Source organism: Heptranchias perlo, chromosome 2, assembly GCF_035084215.1.
Source record: "Heptranchias perlo isolate sHepPer1 chromosome 2, sHepPer1.hap1, whole genome shotgun sequence".
NCBI classification, from domain to species: Eukaryota; Metazoa; Chordata; class Chondrichthyes; order Hexanchiformes; family Hexanchidae; genus Heptranchias; species Heptranchias perlo.
Genome location: NC_090326.1, coordinates 169,817,051 through 169,841,409, shown reverse-complemented (window position 1 = coordinate 169,841,409; position 24,359 = coordinate 169,817,051). Strand labels below are relative to the sequence as shown.

General features: G+C 52.8%; 1 protein-coding gene across 4 annotated transcripts in view; it reads right to left on the bottom strand.

The window, feature by feature from the left end:
• Positions 1-902: 902 nt before the first annotated feature.
• Positions 903-24,359, bottom strand: part of LOC137300050 (fucolectin-1-like) — a 433,112-nt gene continuing 409,655 nt past the window's right edge. For 2 of the 4 annotated variants that reach the window (XM_067969150.1, XM_067969155.1), the window contains exons 2-5: positions 11,041-11,110; positions 9,473-9,758; positions 3,799-3,976; positions 903-1,128 (exon numbers count right to left, since the gene is read on the bottom strand). In XM_067969150.1, coding sequence (XP_067825251.1) covers positions 3,823-3,976; positions 9,473-9,758; positions 11,041-11,107 — 507 coding nt within the window. In that variant the 5' untranslated portion in view covers positions 11,108-11,110 and the 3' untranslated portion in view covers positions 903-1,128; positions 3,799-3,822. Of the gene's footprint in view, positions 1,129-3,798; positions 3,977-9,472; positions 9,759-11,040; positions 11,111-22,995; positions 23,015-23,117; positions 23,304-24,359 lie in introns of those variants that run through there. The other 2 variants (XM_067969167.1, XM_067969161.1) reach the window with 2 other exon arrangements.

Sequence of the window (24,359 nt, the reverse complement as noted above, 5' to 3'; positions counted from 1 at the left end):
TGGGGGGGGGCGGTGAGAGGGGTGTTGGGACCAGGGGGGAGGGGGAGGGGAAGGGGAATGGGGGAGGGGATGGGGGAGGGGATGGGGGAGGAGCCGGAGGTAGGTTACCTCCGGCTCCTCCCCCTTTAAATGGAGCTTGAAACGTCCTCAAAGAAATGTGCTCAATTTTGGAGGTCCAGGCCTGGGAACCACAGGTGGGCCCCAAATCCTGCAGCCAATCACCCCTCGATACTCGGCCATCCAAACCCCCAGCGCACGGCCTGGAATATCCCAGGGTGGGGCTGCAGATGCTCCAAGGTTTGGACCCCCCGCTCACCCCTCCCCCACTCCTCCTGCACCGCTTGGCCCCACAGCCAGACCCAGGGGAACCACTGGGAGGGAAGGGCCGATGGGGACCGGGGCGGGGGCGCGGGGGGTTGCTAATTCACCAGGATTGGTCCTGGAGTCTCCAGCAATTGAAGATTGATCTCCAGGACACTCGCTGGGAGACAAAACACCCCGGGGAGAGGAATCACAGGGAGCACTGAACAAGATTGTGTGTGGTCTTCGTTTCCTTTGAACACTTCTGTTCCTCAGATATAAAAATATTGGCGATGTTGGGGGAGGGGGGTAGGGGGGGTGCGGAGGCTGTTTGACTGGGTGAGGCGGTTGGCGGTGGGAAGTCACGTGATGAAACCTCCAAGAATATGCCCAACCAGAGTCGGCAACCCCAGGAGGGCCTGATCTGGGGTATCCGGGATATCCGTTCCCGCTGGAGTTACGACGAGAGGGGGAAGGGAGGCTCGGAACATTCCGGTAATTCCAGGACTCCACCTTCCGTACAATTCCCAGTCTGACCATCCTGACTTATTTCCCCACTCACAGTTCATCCCAAAACCATTCCATCAACAAAGACACAGGAGGACAGTTACAATGCGTTTATTAAACCACTAATATCCCAAAACCACAACCGTTAAAGAGAATGTTACAGGACGGACTGAGTCAGTGATGCAACCAATGATTGATACAGGGTGAGTGATAACAGGGAGTGATAGGTACAGAGGGGGAGGAGGAGAGACGGGTCGAGTCAATCCAAACAGTCCGTTGGGAACGGTCACCATCAGGAGACCAGGAGTCGTCATCCGAGACCTGGAATTAGAATCAAATCATCAATTAATAAGAGCGGAGAATCCAAACACTCTCCGTCCCAGGGTCACTCACTGATATCACACACTCCGTCCCAGGGTCACTCACTGATATCACACTCTCTGTCCCAGGGTCACTCACTGATATCACACTCTCTGTCCCAGGGTCACTCACTGATATCACACTCTCTGTCCCAGGGTCACTCACTGATATCACACACTCTGTCCCAGGGTCACTCACTGATATCACACACTCCGTCCCAGGGTCACTCACTGATATCACACTCTCCGTCCCAGGGTCACTCACTGATATCACACTCTCTGTCCCAGGGTCACTCACTGATATCACACACTGTCCCAGGGTCACTCACTGATATCACACTCTCTGTCCCAGGGTCACTCACTGATATCACACTCTCTGTCCCAGGGTCACTCACTGATATCACACACTCTGTCCCAGGGTCACTCACTGATATCACACTCTCCGTCCCAGGGTCACTCACTGATATCACACTCTCTGTCCCAGGGTCACTCACTGATATCACACTCTCTGTCCCAGGGTCACTCACTGATATCACACTCTCTGTCCCAGGGTCACTCACTGATATCACACACACTGTCCCAGGGTCACTCACTGATATCACACTCTCTGTCCCAGGGTCACTCACTGATATCACACTCTCTGTCCCAGGGTCACTCACTGATATCACACTCTCTGTCCCAGGGTCACTCACTGATATCACACTCTCTGTCCCAGGGTCACTCACTGATATCACACTCTCCGTCCCAGGGTCACTCACTGATATCACACACTCCGTCCCAGGGTCACTCACTGATATCACACTCTCCGTCCCAGGGTCACTCACTGATATCACACACTGTCCCAGGGTCACTCACTGATATCACACTCTCCGTCCCAGGGTCACTCACTGATATCACACACTGTCCCAGGGTCACTCACTGATATCACACTCTCTGTCCCAGGGTCACTCACTGATATCACACTCTCTGTCCCAGGGTCACTCACTGATATCACACTCTCTGTCCCAGGGTCACTCACTGATATCACACACTCTGTCCCAGGGTCACTCACTGATATCACACTCTCCGTCCCAGGGTCACTCACTGATATCACACTCTCCGTCCCAGGGTCACTCACTGATATCACACTCTCTGTCCCAGGGTCACTCACTGATATCACACACTCTGTCCCAGGGTCACTCACTGATATCACACTCTCCGTCCCAGGGTCACTCACTGATATCACACTCTCCGTCCCAGGGTCACTCACTGATATCACACTCTCCGTCCCAGGGTCACTCACTGATATCACACACTCTGTCCCAGGGTCACTCACTGATATCACACTCTCTGTCCCAGGGTCACTCACTGATATCACACACTCTGTCCCAGGGTCACTCACTGATATCACACTCTCTGTCCCAGGGTCACTCACTGATATCACACTCTCTTTCCAAGGGTCACTCACTGATATCACACACTCTGTCCCAGGGTCACTCACTGATATCACACACTCTGTCCCAGGGTCACTCACTGATATCACACACTCTGTCCCAGGGTCACTCACTGATATCACACTCTCTGTCCCAGGGTCACTCACTGATATCACACTCTCCGTCCCAGGGTCACTCACTGATATCACACACTCTGTCCCAGGGTCACTCACTGATATCACACACTCCGTCCCAGGGTCACTCACTGATATCACACACTCTGTCCCAGGGTCACTCATTGATATCACACTCTCCGTCCCAGGGTCACTCACTGATATCACACACTCTGTCCCAGGGTCACTCACTGATATCACACTCTCTGTCCCAGGGTCACTCACTGATATCACACACTCTCTGTCCCAGGGTCACTCACTGATATCACACTCTCTGTCCCAGGGTCACTCACTGATATCACACACTCTGTCCCAGGGTCACTCACTGATATCACACTCTCTGTCCCAGGGTCACTCACTGATATCACACTCTCTTTCCAAGGGTCACTCACTGATATCACACACTCTGTCCCAGGGTCACTCACTGATATCACACACTCTGTCCCAGGGTCACTCACTGATATCACACACTCTGTCCCAGGGTCACTCACTGATATCACACACTCCGTCCCAGGGTCACTCACTGATATCACACTCTCTGTCCCAGGGTCACTCACTGATATCACACTCTCTGTCCCAGGGTCACTCACTGATATCACACTTTCTGTCCCAGGGTCACTCACTGATATCACACACTCTGTCCCAGGGTCACTCACTGATATCACACACTCTGTCCCAGGGTCACTCACTGATATCACACTCTCTGTCCCAGGGTCACTCACTGATATCACACTCTCTGTCCCAGGGTTACTCACTGATATCACACACTCTGTCCCAGGGTCACTCACTGATATCACACACTCTGTCCCAGGGTCACTCACTGATATCACACACTCTGTCCCAGGGTCACTCACTGATATCACACACTCTGTCCCAGGGTCACTCACTGATATCACACTCTCTGTCCCAGGGTCACTCACTGATATCACACACTCTGTCCCAGGGTCACTCACTGATATCACACTCTCTGTCCCAGGGTCACTCACTGATCTCTGTCTTGTGTTGGATTGATTGGCCATTCTGGGCCCGGTTTGCTCTGTCACGTACCCTGTCAGTGGGCTCCCCTTCTCCTCAGTGGTGATGTTCTATCCCAAACACTGTGACCTCAGCCAGTGCCAGAGATGCCTGCCTGCCTGGGATCACCACGGTAACGTAACGGCCAACCATCCCGTTGCAGTTGAAATGCTGAGTTCCTCCAGACGCAATGGACTCGACTGTTCCACACCTGCCAACATAGCAACATAGGAACAACAGACACATTAAGAACAGGACGAGGCCATTCAGCCCCTTGAGCCTGCTCTGTCATTCAATTAGAGCATAGCTGATCTCCATGGCTTAACTCCATTGAACCGTGTTTGCTCCATAAACCCTTGAAAGTCTTGCCTGACAAAAATCTTGTCTTGAAAATTTCAACTGACCCAGCATGCATTGCCAGGGAGCTTACTTGTAGCTGGAGTTTGCCTGTTGTGGGAATTTATTTGTAGCTGAAGTTTGCCTGTTCAGATTTTACTTGTACCCGGAGTTTGCCTGTTGTCAGAGTTAACTGGTACCTGGAGTTTGCCCATTGTGGGAGATTACTTGTAGTTAGAGTTTGCCTGTTGTGTGAATTTGCTTGTAGCTGGAGTTTGCCTGTTGAGAGTTTATTGGAAGCTGGAGTTTGCCTCTTCTGGGAGTTTACATGCAGCTGGAGTTTGCCTGTTGTGGGAGTTTACTTGTACCTGCAGTTTGCCTGTTGAGACTTTACTTGTAATTGGACTTTGCCTGTTGTGGGAGTTTCCTTGTAGCTGGAGTTTACCTGTTGTGGGAGTTTACTTGTATCTGGCATTTGCCTGGTGTGAGAGTTTACTTGTAGCTAGAGTTTGTCTGCTGTGAAAGTTTACTTGTATCTGGCATTTGCCTGGTGTGAGAGTTTACTTGTATCTGGCATTTGCCTGTTGTGAGAGTTTACTTGTAGCTGGAGTTTACCTGTTGTGGGAGTTTACTTGTATCTGGCATTTGCCTGGTGTGAGAGTTTACTTGTAGCTAGAGTTTGTCTGCTGTGAAAGTTTACTTGTATCTGGCATTTGCCTGTTGTGAGAGTTTACTTGTAGCTGGAGTTTGCCTGTTGTGAGAGTTTACTTGTAGCTGGACTTTGCTTGTGGTTGGAATTTACTTGTAGCTGGACTTTACTTGTGGTTGGAATTTATTTGTAGCTGGAGTTTGCCTGTTGTGGGAGTTTACTTGTATCTGGCATTTGCCTGGTGTGAGAGTTTACTTGTAGCTGGAGTTTGCCTGTTGTGAGAGTTTACTTGTAGCTGGACTTTGCTTGTGGTTGGAATTTACTTGTAGCTGGAGTTTGCCTGTTGTGAGAGTTTACTTGTAGCTGGAGTTTACCTGTTGTGAGAGCTTTCTTGTAGCTGGAGTTTGCCTGTTGAGTGTATACATGTAGCTGGAGTGTGCCTGTTGTGGGAGTTTCCTTTTAACTGGGTTTTGCCTGTTGTGGGTGTTTCCTTGTAGCTGGTGTTTGCCTGTTGTGAGAGATTACTTGGAGCTGGTGTTTGCCTGTTGTGAGAATTTACTGGTATCTGGAGTTTGCCTGTTGAGAGATGACTTGTAGCTGGAGTTTGCCCATTGTTGGAGTTTACTGGTAGCTAGCGTTTGCCTGTTGTGGGAGTTTACTTGTAGCTGCAGTTTGCCTGATGTGAGAGTTTACTTGTAGCTCGAATTTGCCTGTTCTGAGAGTTTACGTATAGCTGGGGTGTGCCTGTTGTGAGATTTTGCTTGTAACTGAGGTTTGCCTAATGCAAGAGTTTACTTGTAGTTGGGGTTTTCCTGTCATGGGAGTTTACTTGTAGCTGGAGTTTGTCTGTTGTATGTGTTTACTTGTGGTTGGGGTTTGATTGTGATTTGAGTTTATTCGTAGTTGGACTTTGCCTGTTGTGGGAGTTTACTTGTAGCTGGAGTTTGCCTGTTGTGCGTGTTTACTTGTAGCTGGAGTTTGCCCGTTGTGCGTGTTTGCCTGTAGCTGGAGTTTGCCCGTTGTGCGTGTTTGCCTGTAGCTGGAGTTTGCCCGTTGTGCGTGTTTGCCTGTAGCTGGAGTTTGCCCATTGTGCGTGTTTGCCGGTAGCTGGAGTTTGCCCATTGTGCGTGTTTGCCTGTAGCTGGAGTTTGCCCATAGCTGGAGTTTGCCCGTAGCTGGAGTTTGCCCATTGTGCGTGTTTGCCTGTAGCTGGAGTTTGCCCATTGTGCGTGTTTGCCTGTAGCTGGAGTTTACCCGTTGTGCGTGTTTGCCTGTAGCTGGAGTTTGCCCATTGTGCGTGTTTGTCTGTAGCTGGAGTTTGCCCATTGTGCGTGTTTGTCTGTAGCTGGAGTTTGCCCATTGTGCGTGTTTGCCTGTAGCTGGAGTTTGCCCATTGTGCGTGTTTGCCTGTAGCTGGAGTTTGCCCATTGTGCGTGTTTGCCTGTAGCTGGAGTTTGCCCGTTGTGCGTGTTTGTCTGTAGCTAGAGTTTACCCGTTGTGCGTGTTTGTCTGTAGCTGGAGTTTACCCGTTGTCCGTGTTTGTCTGTAGCTGGAGTTTACCCGTTGTGCGTGTTTGTCTGTAGCTGGAGTTTGCCCATTGTGCGTGTTTGCCTGTAGCTGGAGTTTGCCCATTGTGCGTGTTTGCCTGTAGCTGGAGTTTGCCCATTGTGCGTGTTTGTCTGTAGCTGGAGTTTGCCCGTTGTGCGTGTTTGTCTGTAGCTGGAGTTTGCCCGTTGTGCGTGTTTGTCTGTAGCTGGAGTTTTCCCGTTGTGCGTGTTTGTCTGTAGCTGTAGTTTTCCCGTTGTGCGTGTTTGTCTGTAGCTGGAGTTTGCCCATTGTGTGTGTTTGCCTGTAGCTGGAGTTTGCCCATTGTGCGTGTTTGTCTGTAGCTGGAGTTTGCCCATTGTGCGTGTTTGTCTGTAGCTAGAGTTTTCCCGTTGTGCGTGTTTGTCTGTAGCTGGAGTTTGCCCATTGTGCGTGTTTGCCTGTAGCTGGAGTTTGCCCGTTGTGCGTGTTTGTCTGTAGCTAGAGTTTTCCCGTTGTGCGTGTTTGTCTGTAGCTGGAGTTTGCCCATTGTGCGTGTTTGTCTGTAGCTGGAGTTTGTCCATTGTGCGTGTTTGCCTGTAGCTGGAGTTTACCCGTTGTGCGTGTTTGCCTGTAGCTGGAGTTTGCCCATTGTGCGTGTTTGCCTGTAGCTGGAGTTTGCCCATTGTGCGTGTTTGCCTGTAGCTGGAGTTTGCCCGTTGTGCGTGTTTGTCTGTAGCTAGAGTTTTCCCGTTGTGCGTGTTTGTCTGTAGCTGGAGTTTGCCCATTGTGCGTGTTTGCCTGTAGCTGGAGTTTGCCCATTGCGCGTGTTTGCCTGTAGCTGGAGTTTGCCCGTTGTGCGTGTTTGTCTGTAGCTGGAGTTTACCCGTTGTGCGTGTTTGCCTGTAGCTGGAGTTTGCCCATTGTGCGTGTTTGCCTGTAGCTGGAGTTTGCCCATTGTGCGTGTTTGTCTGTAGCTGGAGTTTGCCCGTTGTGCGTGTTTGTCTGTAGCTAGAGTTTTCCCGTTGTGCGTGTTTGTCTGTAGCTGGAGTTTGCCCATTGTGCATGTTTGCCTGTAGCTGGAGTTTGCCCATTGCGCGTGTTTGCCTGTAGCTGGAGTTTGCCCGTTGTGCGTGTTTGTCTGTAGCTGGAGTTTTCCCGTTGTGCGTGTTTGTCTGTAGCTGGAGTTTGCCCATTGTGCGTGTTTGCCTGTAGCTGGAGTTTGCCCGTTGTGCGTGTTTGTCTGTAGCTGGAGTTTGCCCATTGTGCGTGTTTGCCTGTAGCTGGAGTTTGCCCATTGTGCGTGTTTGTCTGTCGCTGGAGTTTGCCCATTGTGCGTGTTTGCCTGTAGCTGGAGTTTGCCCATTGTGCGTGTTTGTCTGTAGCTGGAGTTTGCCCGTTGTGCGTGTTTGTCTGCAGCTGGAGTTTGCCCGTTGTGCGTGTTTGTCTGTAGCTGGAGTTTGCCCGTTGTGCGTGTTTGTCTGTAGCTGGAGTTTGCCCGTTGTGCGTGTTTGTCTGTAGCTGGAGTTTGCCCGTTGTGCGTGTTTGTCTGTAGCTGGAGTTTGCCCATTGTGCGTGTTTGTCTGTAGCTGGAGTTTGCCCGTTGTGCGTGTTTGTCTGTAGCTGGAGTTTGCCCGTTGTGCGTGTTTGTCTGTAGCTGGAGTTTGCCCATTGTGCGTGTTTGCCTGTAGCTGGAGTTTGCCCGTTGTGCGTGTTTGTCTGTAGCTGGAGTTTGCCCATTGTGCGTGTTTGCCTGTAGCTGGAGTTTGCCCGTTGTCCGTGTTTGTCTGTAGCTGGAGTTTGCCCATTGTGCGTGTTTGTCTGTGGCTAGAGTTTTCCCGTTGTGCGTGTTTGTCTGTAGCTGGAGTTTGCCCATTGTGCGTGTTTGCCTGTAGCTGGAGTTTGCCCGTTGTCCGTGTTTGTCTGTAGCTAGAGTTTTCCCGTTGTGCGTGTTTGTCTGTAGCTGGAGTTTGCCCATTGTGCGTGTTTGTCTGTAGCTGGAGTTTGCCCATTGTGCGTGTTTGCCTGTAGCTGGAGTTTGCCCGTTGTGCGTGTTTGCCTGTAGCTGGAGTTTACCCGTTGTGCGTGTTTGCCTGTAGCTGGAGTTTGCCCATTGTGCGTGTTTGTCTGTAGCTGGAGTTTGCCCGTTGTGCGTGTTTGTCTGTAGCTAGAGTTTTCCCGTTGTGCGTGTTTGTCTGTAGCTGGAGTTTGCCCATTGTGCGTGTTTGCCTGTAGCTGGAGTTTGCCCATTGCGCGTGTTTGCCTGTAGCTGGAGTTTGCCCGTTGTGCGTGTTTGTCTGTAGCTGGAGTTTTCCCGTTGTGCGTGTTTGTCTGTAGCTGGAGTTTGCCCATTGTGCGTGTTTGCCTGTAGCTGGAGTTTGCCCGTTGTGCGTGTTTGTCTGTAGCTAGAGTTTTCCCGTTGTGCGTGTTTGTCTGTAGCTGGAGTTTGCCCATTGTGCGTGTTTGCCTGTAGCTGGAGTTTGCCCGTTGTGCGTGTTTGTCTGTAGCTAGAGTTTTCCCGTTGTGCGTGTTTGTCTGTAGCTGGAGTTTGCCCATTGTGCGTGTTTGTCTGTAGCTGGAGTTTGCCCATTGTGCGTGTTTGCCTGTAGCTGGAGTTTGCCCGTTGTGCGTGTTTGCCTGTAGCTGGAGTTTGCCCATTGTGCGTGTTTGCCTGTAGCTGGAGTTTGCCCTTTTTGCGTGTTTGTCTGTAGCTGGAGTTTGCCCATTGTGCGTGTTTGCCTGTAGCTGGAGTTTGCCCATTGTGCGTGTTTGTCTGTAGCTGGAGTTTGCCCATTGTGCGTGTTTGTCTGTCGCTGGAGTTTGCCCGTTGTGCGTGTTTGTCTGTAGCTGGAGTTTGCCCGTTGTGCGTGTTTGTCTGTAGCTGGAGTTTACCCGTTGTGCGTGTTTGTCTGTAGCTGGAGTTTGCCCGTTGTGCGTGTTTGTCTGTAGCTGGAGTTTGCCCGTTGTGCGTGTTTGTCTGTAGCTGGAGTTTGCCCATTGTGCGTGTTTGCCTGTAGCTGGAGTTTGCCCATTGTGCGTGTTTGCCTGTAGCTGGAGTTTGCCCGTTGTGCGTGTTTGTCTGTAGCTGGAGTTTGCCCATTGTGCGTGTTTGTCTGTAGCTGGAGTTTGCCCGTTGTGCGTGTTTGCCTGTAGCTGGAGTTTGCCCGTTGTGCGTGTTTGTCTGTAGCTGGAGTTTACCTGGCATTGGATTTGCCGTAATTAACCAGCGAGTCTCCGATTCGGATTTCCGCCCCATTCAGGTTCCCCGTGCAACAGTCGGCCCTGTTGGTGACAGATACTCTGGTCACCTCGTAGGCACTCAGTAAATCCAACCTCCACCAGGGCTCCTGCTCCGTGGCGGTAATGGAGCATGATCCCAGACTACAGTCGGTGTTCGGGTTCCCATCCACTGCATTGATCGCATTTCCGAGGAAGTTGTCCACGCTCGACTGAGTGGCTCTTCCTTGCAAGCCCAAGTTCAAGTCTAAAAGTCAAACACAGAGACTCACAGGTGGTTCCACACAGTGTCCCATAACTTGCACAACACATTAAAATAAACACCCTGTTATTTCCCTGTCGACCTCTTCCTGGCAAGGTACAGTTTACCCCCAGACTGGACCATTCCAATGCTCTCCTGGCCGGCCTCCCATCTTCCACCCTCCGTAAACTTGAGCTCATCCAAAACTCTGCTGCCCTGTATCCTAACTCGCACCAAGTCCCGTTCACCCATCACCCCCTGCGCTCGCTGACCTGCATTGGCTCCTGGTCCGGGAACGCCTCGATTTTAAAATTCTCATCCTCATTTTCAAATCCCTCCATGACCCTCACTCCTCCCTGTCTCTGTAACCTCCTCCAGCCCTACAACCCTCCGAGATCTCTGCGCTCCTCCAATTCTGGCCTCTTGCGCATCCCCCGATTTTAATCGCTCCACCATTGGCGGCCGTGCCTTCAGCTGCCTCGGTCCTAAGCTCTGGAATTCCCTCTCTAAACCTCCCCGCCTCTAAGGCACTCCTTAAAACTTACTTCTTCGACCAAGCTTTTGGTCACCTGTCCCAGCATCTCCTTACGTGACTCGGTGTTAAATTTTTTTCTGATTGCGCTCCTGTGAAGCTCCTCGGGACGCACGTTAGAGATGAGTTATAATTGCAAGTTGTTGTTGTTGTCGTGTCACCTGCTCTCGGGCCCCTCACCACAGTAGCCACTCCTCAAATGTGAGCCTCGGCAGTGGGCAATGGTGGGCACAGAGGGCACCAGAATCTAAGCCCAATTCCGACCTCACCCAAGGAGGCCGGCGCCCGCCTGCTCGCAGTGTCGGAGGCCTGTGTTCATCTGTACAGTATCTTCGGGCAGATTTTGTCTCTCTTTCTGTGTCTCTCTCTGTCTCTCTTCCTCTCTCTCTCTCTGTCTCTCTCTTCCTTTCTCTCTGTCTCTCTCTCTCTGTGCGTCTCTCTCTCTCTCTCTGTCTATTTCTCTCTCTCTCTCTCTCTCTCTGTTTATTTCCCTCTCTCTGTCTATTTCCCTCTTTGTCTCTGTCTCTCTCTGTCTCTCTGTCTCCGTCACTTTCTCTCTCTCTCTCTGTCTATTTCTGTCTATTTCCCTCCCTCTCTCTCTCTGTCCACCTCTCTCTCTCTCTGTCCACCTCTCTCTCTCTCTGTCCACCTCTCTCTCTCTCTGTCCACCTCTCTCTCTCTGTCCACCTCTCTCTCTCTCTGTCCACCTCTCTCTCTCTCTCTCCATCTCTGTCCCGTTCACAAATCTGTCCTTACCTGCAGCATGATGGGCCTTTCCCAATCCAGACAGCACGAGAATAACAGCACAGATTTGGAGATACATCCTGAGGAGGCACAAACAGTAATTTAACAACTAACCGAGTCCCACCTCACAAATATTTAACCAAAGAAAGAGCTTTTCCCAATGAGCATCAGTACAGTGACCTCTCAAACTACGAGAAAAACCAGTTAACCATCGTCTGAGAGAGAGAGAGAAATAGACAAACTGGTCTCTCGTGTTTCCACGGTAACCCGTCCGTTTGGCTCAGCAATATTCCAAAGCGCTTCACATACACTGAAGCACAGTCACAGATTCATGCACAGCAAGATCCCAGTAGCAGCAATGAGATCAATGACCAGAATCTATTTATTTATATCTCTGGTGGTGTTGGTGATGGGACGAATTTTGGCCGTGACACGGGAGACATCGCTGCTCCCTTCAAACTGTGCCCTATCTTCACCCGCCCGCTGTACACCCGCCCGCTGTACACCCGCCCGCTGTACACCCGCCCGCTGTACACCCGCCCGAAGTACTCCCGCCCGCTGTACTCCCGCCCGCTGTACACCCGCCCGCTGTACACCCGCCCGAAGTACTCCCGCCCGCTGTACACCCGCCCGCTGTACACCCGCCCGCTGTACACCCGCCCGAAGTACTCCCGCCCGCTGCACACCCGCCCGCTGTACACCCGCCCGCTGTACACCCGCCCGCTGTACTCCCGGCCGCTGTACACCCGCCCGAAGTACTCCCGCCCGAAGTACTCCCGCCCGCTGTACTCCCGCCCGCTGTACACCCGCCCGAAGTACACCCGCCCGAAGTACTCCCGCCCGAAGTACACCCGCCCGAAGTACTCCCGCCCGCTGTACACCCGCCCGCTGTACACCCGCCCGCTGTACTCCCGCCCGCTGTACACCCGCCCGAAGTATCCCGCCCGCTGTACACCCGCCCAAAGTACTCCCGCCCGCTGTACACCCGCCCGCTGTACTCCCGCCCGCTGTACACCCGCCCGCTGTACTCCCGCCCGCTGTACACCCGCCCGCTGTACACCCGCCCGAAGTACTCCCGCCCGCTGTACTCCCGCCCGCTGTACACCCGCCCGCTGTACACCCGCCCGAAGTACTCCCGCCCGCTGTACTCCCGCCCGCTGTACTCCCGCCCGCTGTACACCCGCCCGCTGTACTCCCGCCCGCTGTACACCCGCCCGCTGTACACCCGCCCGCTGTACTCCCGCCCGCTGTACACCCGCCCGCTGTACTCCCGCCCGCTGTACACCCGCCCGCTGTACACCCGCCCGAAGTACTCCCGCCCGCTGTACTCCCGCCCGCTGTACACCCGCCCGCTGTACACCCGCCCGAAGTACTCCCGCCCGCTGTACTCCCGCCCGCTGTACAACCGCCCGCTGTACACCCGCCCGCTGTACTCCCGCCCGCTGTACACCCGCCCGCTGTACACCCGCCCGAAGTACTCCCGCCCGCTGTACACCCGCCCGCTGTACACCCGCCCGAAGTACACCCGCCCGAAGTACTCCCGCCCGCTGTACACCCGCCCGCTGTACTCCCGCCCGCTGTACACCCGCCCGCTGTACTCCCGCCCGAAGTACACCCGCCCGCTGTACACCCGCCCGCTGTACACCCGCCCGAAGTACACCCGCCCGCTGTACACCCGCCCGAAGTACTCCCGCCCGCTGTACTCCCGCCCGAAGTACACCCGCCCGCTGTACACCCGCCCGAAGTACTCCCGCCCGCTGTACTCCCGCCCGCTGTACACCCGCCCGAAGTACTCCCGCCCGCTGTACTCCCGCCCGCTGTACTCCCGCCCGCTGTACACCCGCCCAAAGTACTCCCGCCCGCTGTACACCCGCCCGAAGTACTCCCGCCCGCTGTACACCCGCCCGAAGTACTCCCGCCCGCTGTACACCCGCCCGCTGTACTCCCGCCCGCTGTACTCCCGCCCGAAGTACACCCGCCCGAAGTACTCCCGCCCGCTGTACACCCGCCCGAAGTACTCCCGCCCGCTGTACTCCCGCCCGCTGTACACCCGCCCGCTGTACTCCCGCCCGCTGTACACCCGCCCGCTGTACTCCCGCCCGCTGTACACCCGCCCGAAGTACTCCCGCCCGCTGTACTCCCGCCCGCTGTACACCCGTCCAAAGTACTCCCGCCCGCTGTACTCCCGCCCGCTGTACACCCGCCCGAAGTACTCCCGCCCGCTGTACTCCCGCCCGCTGTACACCCGCCCGAAGAAGTCCCGCCCGCTGTACACCCGCCCGCTGTACTCCCGCCCGCTGTACTCCCTCTCGCTGTACTCCCGCCCGCTGTACACCCGCCCGCTGTACACCCGCCCGAAGTACACCCGCCCGCTGTACACCCGCCCGCTGTACTCCCTCTCGCTGTACTCCCGCCCGCTGTACACCCGCCCGCAGTACACCCGCCCGCTGTACACCCGCCCAAAGTACACCTGCCCGCTGTACACCCGCCCGAAGTACTCCCGCCCGCTGTACACCCGCCCGCTATACACCCGCCCGCTGTACACCCGCCCGAAGTACACCCGCCCGCTGTACACCCGCCCGAAGTACTCCCGCCCGCTGTACACCCGCCCCCCATACACCCGCCCGAAGTACTCCCGCCCGCTGTACACCCGCCCGCTGTACTCCCGCCCGCTGTACACCCGCCCGCTGTACACCCGCCCGCTGTACACCCGCCCGAAGTACTCCCGCCCGCTGTACACCCGCCCGCTGTACACCCGCCCGCTGTACACCCGCCCGAAGTACTCCCGCCCGCTGTACTCCCGCCCGAAGTACTCCCGCCCGCTGTACTCCCGCCCGAAGTACACCCGCCCGCTGTACACCCGCCCGCTGTACACCCGCCCGCTGTACACCCGCCCGAAGTACACCCGCTCGAAGTACTCCCGCCCGCTGTACTCCCGCCCGCTGTACTCCCGCCCAAAGTACACCTGCCCGCTGTACTCCCGCCCGCTGTACACCCGCCCGAAGTACTCCCGCCCGCTGTACACCCGCCCGCTGTACACCCGCCCGCTGTACACCCGCTCGAAGTACTCCCGCCCGCTGTACTCCCGCCCGCTGTACACCCGCCCGCTGTACACCCGCCCGAAGTACTCCCGCCCGCTGTACACCCGCCCGCTGTACACCCGCCCGCTGTACACCCGCTCGAAGTACTCCCGCCCGCTGTACTCCCGCCCGAAGTACACCCGCCCGCTGTACTCCCGCCCGCTGTACACCCGCTCGAAGTACTCCCGCCCGCTGTACTCCCGCCCGCTGTACACCCGCCCGCTGTACACCCGCCCGCTGTACACCCGCTCGAAGTACTCCCGTCCGCTGTACTCCCGCCCGAAGTACACCCGCCCGCTGTACTCCCGCCCGCGATACACCCGCCCGCTGTACACCCGCCCGCTGTACACCCGCTCGAAGTACTCCCGCCCGCTGTACTCCCGCCCGAAGTACACCCGCCCGCTGTACTCCCGCCCGCTGTACACCCGCCCGCTGTACACCCGCCCGAAGTACTCCCGCCCGAAGTACTCCCGCCCGCTGTACTCCCGCCCGCTGTACACCCGCCCGCTGTACACCCGCCCGAAGTACTCCCGCCCGCTGTACACCCGCCCGAAGTACTCCCGCCCGCTGTACTCCCGCCCGAAGTACTCCCGCCCGCTGTACTCCCGCCCGCTGTACTCCCGCCCGCTGTACACCCGCCCGCTGTACTCCCGCCCGCTGTACTCCCGCACGCTGTACACCCGCCCGCTGTACTCCCGCCCGCTGTACACCCGCCCGAAGTACTCCCGCCCGCTGTACACCCGCCCGCTGTACACCCGCCCGAAGTACTCCCGCCCGCTGTACTCCCGCCCGCTGTACACCCGCCCGAAGTACTCCCGCCCGCTGTACTCCCGCCCGCTGTACACCCGCCCGCTGTACACCCGCCCGCTGTACTCCCGCCCGCTGTACACCCGCCCGCTGTACTCCCGCCCGCTGTACACCCGCCCGAAGTACTCCCGCCCGCTGTACACCCGCCCGCTGTACTCCCGCCCGCTGTACACCCGCCCGCTGTACACCCGCCCGAAGTACTCCCGCCCGCTGTACACCCGCCCGAAGTACACCCGCCCGAAGTACTCCCGCCCGCTGTACTCCCGCCCGCTGTACTCCCGCCCGAAGTACTCCCGCCCAAAGTACACCCGCCCGCTGTACACCCGCCCGAAGTACTCCCGCCCGCTGTACTCCCGCCCGCTGTACACCCGCCCGCTACCATTACAGGGGATCATCGAGTTACATCGAAACTACAGCACAGAAACGGGCCATTCGGCCCAACAGGTCCATGCTGGTGTTTATGCTCCACACGAGCCTCCTCCCTCCCTACTTCATCTCACCCTATCAGCATATCCTTCTATTCCTTTCTCCCTCATGTGTTTATCGAGCTTCCCCTTAAATGTATCGACACTATTCACCTCAACTACTCCTTGTGGGAGCGAGTTCCACATTCTCCCCACTCTCTGGGTAAAGAAGTTTCTCCTGAATTCCCGATTGGATTTATTAGTGACTATCTTATATTTATGGCCCCGAGTTCTGGTCTCTCCTTCAAGTAGAAACATTTTCTCTACGTCGACCCGATCAAACCCTTTCATTATCTTAAAGACCTCTATCAGGTCACCCCTCAGTCTTCTCTTTTCTAGAGAAAAGAGCCCCAGCCTGTTCAGCCTTTCCTGATGGGTGTAACCTCTCAGTTCTGGGATCATCCTTGTGAATCCCTTCTCCAGTGGCTCTATATCCTTTTTATAATATGGAGACCATTACAAGGGGGGATGTACCATTACAAGGGGGATATACCATGAGAGGGGGGCTATACCATGACAGGGGGCAGCATCAGACAATGGTTCCATGTTCCCTTCCCTCCTGAAACTGCTGCTCCCGCCATGATCCAGTTCCAGTCCTTTGCTCAGAGTATCGGCAACTTATTCAACTGTGCAGCTGCATCAGCCAGAGCCCTCTCCTCCCTGTAATGGGTCAAAGTTTCTCTGTACAATGAGGGCTGTGGATCAGTGTAACAGAGTCCCGGGATACCTGATAATCTCGTTTTAAAATCAGAGTCCAGAGACCCCCTGTAAATATTAACACACTCCCCGAGACCCCCTGTAAATATTAACACACTCCCCGAGACCCCCTGTAAATATTAACACACTCCCCGAGACCCCCTGTAAATATTAACACACTCCCAGAGACCCCCTGTAAATATTAACACACTCCCAGAGACCCCCTGTAAATATTAACACACTCCCAGAGACCCCCTATAAATATTAACACACTCCCCGAGACCCCCTGTAAATATTAACACACTCCCCAGAGACCCCCTGTAAATATTAACACACCCCCAGAGACCCCCTGTAAATATTAACACACTCCTGGGGACCCCCTGTAAATATTAACACCCCCCCAGTGACACCCTGTAAATATTAACACACTCCCCGAGACCCCCTGTAAATATTAACACACTCCCCGAGACCCCCTGTAAATATTAAAACACTCCCCAAGACCCCCTGTAAATATTAACACACTCCCTGAGACCCCCTGTAAATATTAACACATTCCCCGAGACCCCCTGTAAATATTAACACACCCCCACAAACCCCCTGTAAATATTAACACACTCCTGGGGACCCCCTGTTAATATTAACACCCCCCCAGAGACACCCTGTAAATATTAACACACTCCCCGAGACCCCCTGTAAATATTAACACACCCCCCGAGACCCCCTGTAAATATTAACACACTCCCCGAGACCCCCTCCAAATATTAACACACTCCCAAAGACCCCCTGTAAATATTAACACACCCCCAGAGACCCCCTGTAAATATTAACACACTCCCAGAGACCCCCTGTAAATATTAACACACTCCTGGGGACCCCCTGTAAATATTAACACCCCCCCAGTGACACCCTGTAAATATTAACACACTCCCCGAGACCCCCTGTAAATATTAACACACTCCCCGAGACCCCCTGTAAATATTAACACACTCCCCAAGACCCCCTGTAAATATTAACACACTCCCTGAGACCCCCTGTAAATATTAACACACTCCCCGAGACCCCCTGTAAATATTAACACACCCCCAGAGACCCCCTGTAAATATTAACACACTCCTGGGGACCCCCTGTTAATATTAACACCCCCCCAGAGACACCCTGTAAATATTAACACACTCCCCGAGACCCCCTGTAAATATTAACACACTCCCCGAGACCCCCTGTAAATATTAACACACTCCCCGAGACCCCCTGTAAATATTAACACACTCCCAGAGACCCCCTGTAAATATTAACACACTCCCCGAGACCCCCTGTAAATATTAACACACTCCCCGAGACCCCCTGTAAATATTAACACACCCCCAGAGACCCCCTTTAAATATTAACACACTCCTGGGGACCCCCTGTAAATATTAACACCCCCCCAGAGACACCCTGTAAATATTAACACACTCCCAGAGACACCCTGTAAATATTAACTCACTCCCAGAGACCCCCTGTAAATATTAACACACTCCCCGAGACCCCCTGTAAATATTAACACACTCCCGGGGACCCCCTGTAAATATTAACTCACTCCCAGAGACCCCCTGTAAATATTAACACACTCCCCGAGACCCCCTGTAAATATTAACACACTCCACGGAGACCCCCTGTAAATATTAACACACTCCCGGGGACCCCCTGTAAATATTAACACATTCCCCGAGACCCCCTGTAAATATTAACACACTCCACGGAGACCCCCTGTAAATATTAACACACTCCCCGAGACCCCCTGTAAATATTAACACACTCCCAGAGACCCCCTGTAAATATTAACACACTCCCAGAGACCCCCTGTAAATATTAACACAGTCCCAGAGACCCCCTGTAAATATTAACACACTCCCCGAGACCCCCTGTAAATATTAACACACTCCCCGAGACCCCCTGTAAATATTAACACACTCCCTGAGACCCCCTGTAAATATTAACACACTCCCAGAGACCCCCTGTAAATATTAACACACTCCCCGAGACCCCCTGTAAATATTAACACACTCCTGGGGACCCCCTGTAAATATTAACACCCCCCCAGAGACACCCTGTAAATATTAACACACTCCTGGGGACCCCCTGTAAATATTAACACCCCCCCAGAGACACCCTGTAAATATTAACACACTCCACGGAGACCCCCTGTAAATATTAACACACCCCCAGAGACCCCTTGTAAATATTAACACACTCCTGGGGACCCCCTGTAAATATTAACACCCCCCCAGAGACACCCTGTAAATATTAACACACTCCCCGAGACCCCCTGTAAATATTAACACACTCCCCGAGACCCCCTGTAAATATTAACACACTCCCCGAGACCCCCTGTAAATATTAACACACTCCCCGAGACCCCCTGTAAATATTAACACACTCCCTGAGACCCCCTGTAAATATTAACACACTCCACGGAGACCCCCTGTAAATATTAACACACCCCCAGAGACCCCCTGTAAATATTAACACACTCCTGGGGACCCCCTGTAAATATTAACAGACTCCCGGGGACCCCCTGTAAATATTAACTCACTCCCAGAGACCCCCTGTAAATATTAACACACTCCCCGAGACCCCCTGTAAATATTAACACACTCCCCAACACCCCCTGTAAATATTAACACACTCCCTGAGACCCCCTGTAAATATTAACACATTCCCCGAGACCCCCTGTAAATATTAACACACCCCCAGAGACCCCCTGTAAATATTAACACACTCCTGGGGACCCCCTGTTAATATTAACACCCCCCCAGAGACACCCTGTAAATATTAACACACTCCCCGAGACCCCCTGTAAATATTAACACACCCCCAGAGACCCCCTGTAAATATTAACGCACTCCCAGAGACACCCTGTAAATATTAACACACTCCCCGAGACCCCCTGTAAATATTAACACACTCCCCGAGACCCCCTGTAAATATTAACACACCCCCAGAGACCCCCTTTAAATATTAACACACTCCTGGGGACCCCCTGTAAATATTAACACCCCCCCAGAGACACCCTGTAAATATTAACACACTCCCAGAGACCCCCTGTAAATATTAACTCACTCCCAGAGACCCCCTGTAAATATTAACACACTCCCCGAGACCCCCTGTAAATATTAACACACTCCCGGGGACCCCCTGTAAATATTAACTCACTCCCAGAGACCCCCTGTAAATATTAACACACTCCCCGAGACCCCCTGTAAATATTAACACACTCCACGGAGACCCCCTGTAAATATTAACACACTCCCGGGGACCCCCTGTAAATATTAACACATTCCCCGAGACCCCCTGTAAATATTAACACACTCCACGGAGACCCCCTGTAAATATTAACACACTCCCCGAGACCCCCTGTAAATATTAACACACTCCCAGAGACCCCCTGTAAATATTAACACACTCCCAGAGACCCCCTGTAAATATTAACACAGTCCCAGAGACCCCCTGTAAATATTAACACACTCCCCGAGACCCCCTGTAAATATTAACACACTCCCCGAGACCCCCTGTAAATATTAACACACTCCCCGAGACCCCCTGTAAATATTAACACACTCCCTGAGACACCCTGTAAATATTAACACACTCCCAGAGACCCCCTGTAAATATTAACACACTCCCCGAGACCCCCTGTAAATATTAACACACTCCTGGGGACCCCCTGTAAATATTAACACCCCCCCAGAGACACCCTGTAAATATTAACACACTCCTGGGGACCCCCTGTAAATATTAACACCCCCCCAGAGACACCCTGTAAATATTAACACACTCCACGGAGACCCCCTGTAAATATTAACACACCCCCAGAGACCCCCTGTAAATATTAACACACTCCTGGGGACCCCCTGTAAATATTAACACCCCCCCAGAGACACCCTGTAAATATTAACACACTCCCCGAGACCCCCTGTAAATATTAACACACTCCCCGAGACCCCCTGTAAATATTAACACACTCCCCGAGACCCCCTGTAAATATTAACACACTCCCTGAGACCCCCTGTAAATATTAACACACTCCACGGAGACCCCCTGTAAATATTAACACACCCCCAGAGACCCCCTGTAAATATTAACACACTCCTGGGGACCCCCTGTAAATATTAACACCCCCCCAGAGACACCCTGTAAATATTAACACACTCCCCGAGACCCCCTGTAAATATTAACACACTCCCCGAGACCCACTGTAAATATTAACACACTCCCCGAGACCCCCTGTAAATATTAACACACTCCCTGAGACCCCCTGTAAATATTAACACACTCCCCGAGACCCCCTGTAAATATTAACACACCCCCAGAGACCCCCTGTAAATATTAACACACTCCTGGGGACCCCCTGTAAATATTGACACACCCCCAGAGACACCCTGTAAATATTAACACACTCCCCGAGACCCCCTGTAAATATTAACACACTCCCCGAGACCCCCTGTAAATATTAACACACTCCCTGAGACCCCCTGTAAATATTAACACACTCCCCGAGACCCCCTGTAAATATTAACACACCCCCAGAGACCCCCTGTAAATATTAACACACTCCTGGGGACCCCCTGTAAATATTAACACACCCCCAGAGACACCCTGTAAATATTAACACACCCCCAGAGACCCCCTGTAAATATTAACACACTCCCCGAGACCCCCTGTAAATATTAACACACTCCCAGAGACCCCCTGTAAATATTAACACACTCCCCGAGACCCCCTGTAAATATTAACACACTGCCAGAGACCCCCTGTAAATATTAACACACTCCCAGAGACCCCCTGTAAATATTAACACAGTCCCAGAGACCCCCTGTAAATATTAACACACTCCCCGAGACCCCCTGTAAATATTAACACACTCCCCGAGACCCCCTGTAAATATTAACACACTCCCCGAGACCCCCTGTAAATATTAACACACTCCCTGAGACCCCCTGTAAATATTAACACACTCCCAGAGACCCCCTGTAAATATTAACACACTCCCCGAGACCCCCTGTAAATATTAACACACTCCTGGGGACCCCCTGTAAATATTAACACCCCCCCAGAGACACCCTGTAAATATTAACACACTCCTGGGGACCCCCTGTAAATATTAACACCCCCCCAGAGACACCCTGTAAATATTAACACACTCCACGGAGACCCCCTGTAAATATTAACACACCCCCAGAGACCCCCTGTAAATATTAACACACTCCTGGGGACCCCCTGTAAATATTAACACCCCCCCAGAGACACCCTGTAAATATTAACACACTCCCCGAGACCCCCTGTAAATATTAACACACTCCCCGAGACCCCCTGTAAATATTAACACACTCCCCGAGACCCCCTGTAAATATTAACACACTCCCTGAGACCCCCTGTAAATATTAACACACTCCACGGAGACCCCCTGTAAATATTAACACACCCCCAGAGACCCCCTGTAAATATTAACACACTCCTGGGGACCCCCTGTAAATATTAACACCCCCCCAGAGACACCCTGTAAATATTAACACACTCCCCGAGACCCCCTGTAAATATTAACACACTCCCCGTGACCCACTGTAAATATTAACACACTCCCCGAGACCCCCTGTAAATATTAACACACTCCCTGAGACCCCCTGTAAATATTAACACACTCCCCGAGACCCCCTGTAAATATTAACACACCCCCAGAGACCCCCTGTAAATATTAACACACTCCTGGGGACCCCCTGTAAATATTAACACACCCCCAGAGACACCCTGTAAATATTAACACACTCCCCGAGACCCCCTGTAAATATTAACACACTCCCCGAGACCCCCTGTAAATATTAACACACTCCCCGAGACCCCCTGTAAATATTAACACACTCCCCGAGACCCCCTGTAAATATTAACACACTCCCCGAGACCCCCTGTAAATATTAACACACTCCCCGAGACCCCCTATAAATATTAACACACTCCCAGAGACCCCCTGTAAATATTAACACACTCCCCGAGACCCCCTGTAAATATTAACACACTCCCAGAGACCCCCTGTAAATATTAACACACTCCCCGAGACACCCTGTAAATATTAACACACTCCCAGAGACCCCCTGTAAATATTAACACACCCCCAGAGACCCCCTGTAAATATTAACTCACTCCCAGAGACCCCCTGTAAATATTAACTCACTCCCAGAGACCCCTGTAAATATTAACACACTCCCAGAGACCCCCTGTAAATATTAACACACTCCCCGAGACCCCCTGTAAATATTAACACACTCCCGGGGACCCCCTGTAAATATTAACACCCCCCCAGAGACACCCTGTAAATATTAACACACTCCACGGAGACCCCCTGTAAATATTAACACACTCCCGGGGACCCCCTGTAAATATTAACACACTCCCCGAGACCCCCTGTAAATATTAACACACTCCCTGAGACCCCCTGTAAATATTAACACACTCCCCGAGACCCCCTGTAAATATTAACACACTCCCCGAGACCCCCTGTAAATATTAACACACCCCCAGAGACCCCCTTTAAATATTAACACACTCCTGGGGACCCCCTGTAAATATTAACACACTCCACGGAGACCCCCTGTAAATATTAACACACTCCCCGAGACCCCCTGTAAATATTAACACACTCCACGGAGACCCCCTGTAAATATTAACACACTCCCAGGGACCCCCTGTAAATGTTAACACACTCCCAGAGACCCCCTGTAAATATTAACACACTCCCAGAGACCCCCTGTAAATATTAACACACCCCCCGAGACCCCCTGTAAATATTAACACACTCCCAGAGACCCCCTGTAAATATTAACACACCCCCAGAGACCCCCTGGAAATATTAACACACCCCCAGAGACCCCCTGTAAATATTAACACACCCCCAGAGACCCCCTGTAAATAGTAACTCGGAATAAGCTGAATGCCTCTGGTCCCGCTCGACTCCTCCGTGGTTGGTATTTTTAAAGGGTCCCGAGGAATGATTTGGAGAGGAGCCTCTTACCTTGAGAGTTTGGACTCGAGTGTGCGCAGGAGCTGGGTCACTGGTGAAATCGTGCTTCTCCCGTCCAAATTTATACCTCCCTCCTCGTAACAGCTTCTAACTGGTTGCCCCGTGTATTGATCACTGGCCAACACTCTCATCCAAGGGCATCGCAACAGGAGGAGACGGAGAGTGGATTGAGAAATCAGTAAACACAACTCGAGATAAAGAGACAGAGAGAGAGAGAGAGTCAAAGAGAGAGAGAGAGAGTCAAAGAGAGAGAGAGAGAGTCAAAGAGAGAGAGAGAGAGACAGAGAAAGAGAGAGAGAGAGACAGAGAGAGAGAGAGTCAAAGAGAGAGAGAGAGAGTCAAAGCGAGAGAGAGAGACAGAGAAAGAGAGAGAGAGAGAGAGACAGAGAGAGAGAGAGTCAAAGAGAGAGAGAGAGAGAGAGTCAAAGCGAGAGAGAGAGACAGAGAAAGAGAGAGAGAGTCAAAGAGATAAGAGACAGAGTGAGAAAAAGTGCTGGAGATAGAGGGAGAGAGTGAGGCAGGGTGCGAGAGAGACAGAAAGAGAGAGAGAGAGAGATAAACGGCCTTGTTTTCCAGGTTGTTTTAATAATTTAACACTGACTTGGAATGAGGATGATTTGTGCAGGTCACTGGTGTTGGATCTTCCGTGGGATTGTTTAAGATGGAATACTTTGTCACAGGGAGTGGTCGAGGCAGAGACCATTGTATCATTAAAGAGAAACTTGGATGAACATGAGGAGCAGAGGAAGGTACAGAGATATGCGGAGAGTGAAAGGAAAGACAGACTTGCATTTATATAGTGCCTTTCATGACCTCAGGATGTCCCAAAGCGCTTTACAGTCAATGAAGTACTTTTGAAGTGTAGTCACTGTTGTAATGCACGAAACACGGCAGCCAATTTGCGCACAGCAAGATCCCACAAACGGCAATGAGATAATGACCAGATAATCTGTTTCAGTGATGTTGGTTGAGGGGTAAATATTGGGCCGGACACCGGGGAGAATTCCCTGCTTTTTCCGAACAGTGTCCCGGGATCTTTGACATCCTCCGAGGTGCAGATTGGGACTCGGTTTAATGTCTCATCCCAAAGACGGCACCTCCAACAATCCAACTGAGCACTCCCTCAGTTCAGCATTGGAGTGTCAGCCTAGGTCATGTGATTAAGCCTCTCAAGTGGGCAGTGGGATTAGTTTGGGATTGATCCAGGGCTATGGGGAGAGAGTGGGGCAGTGG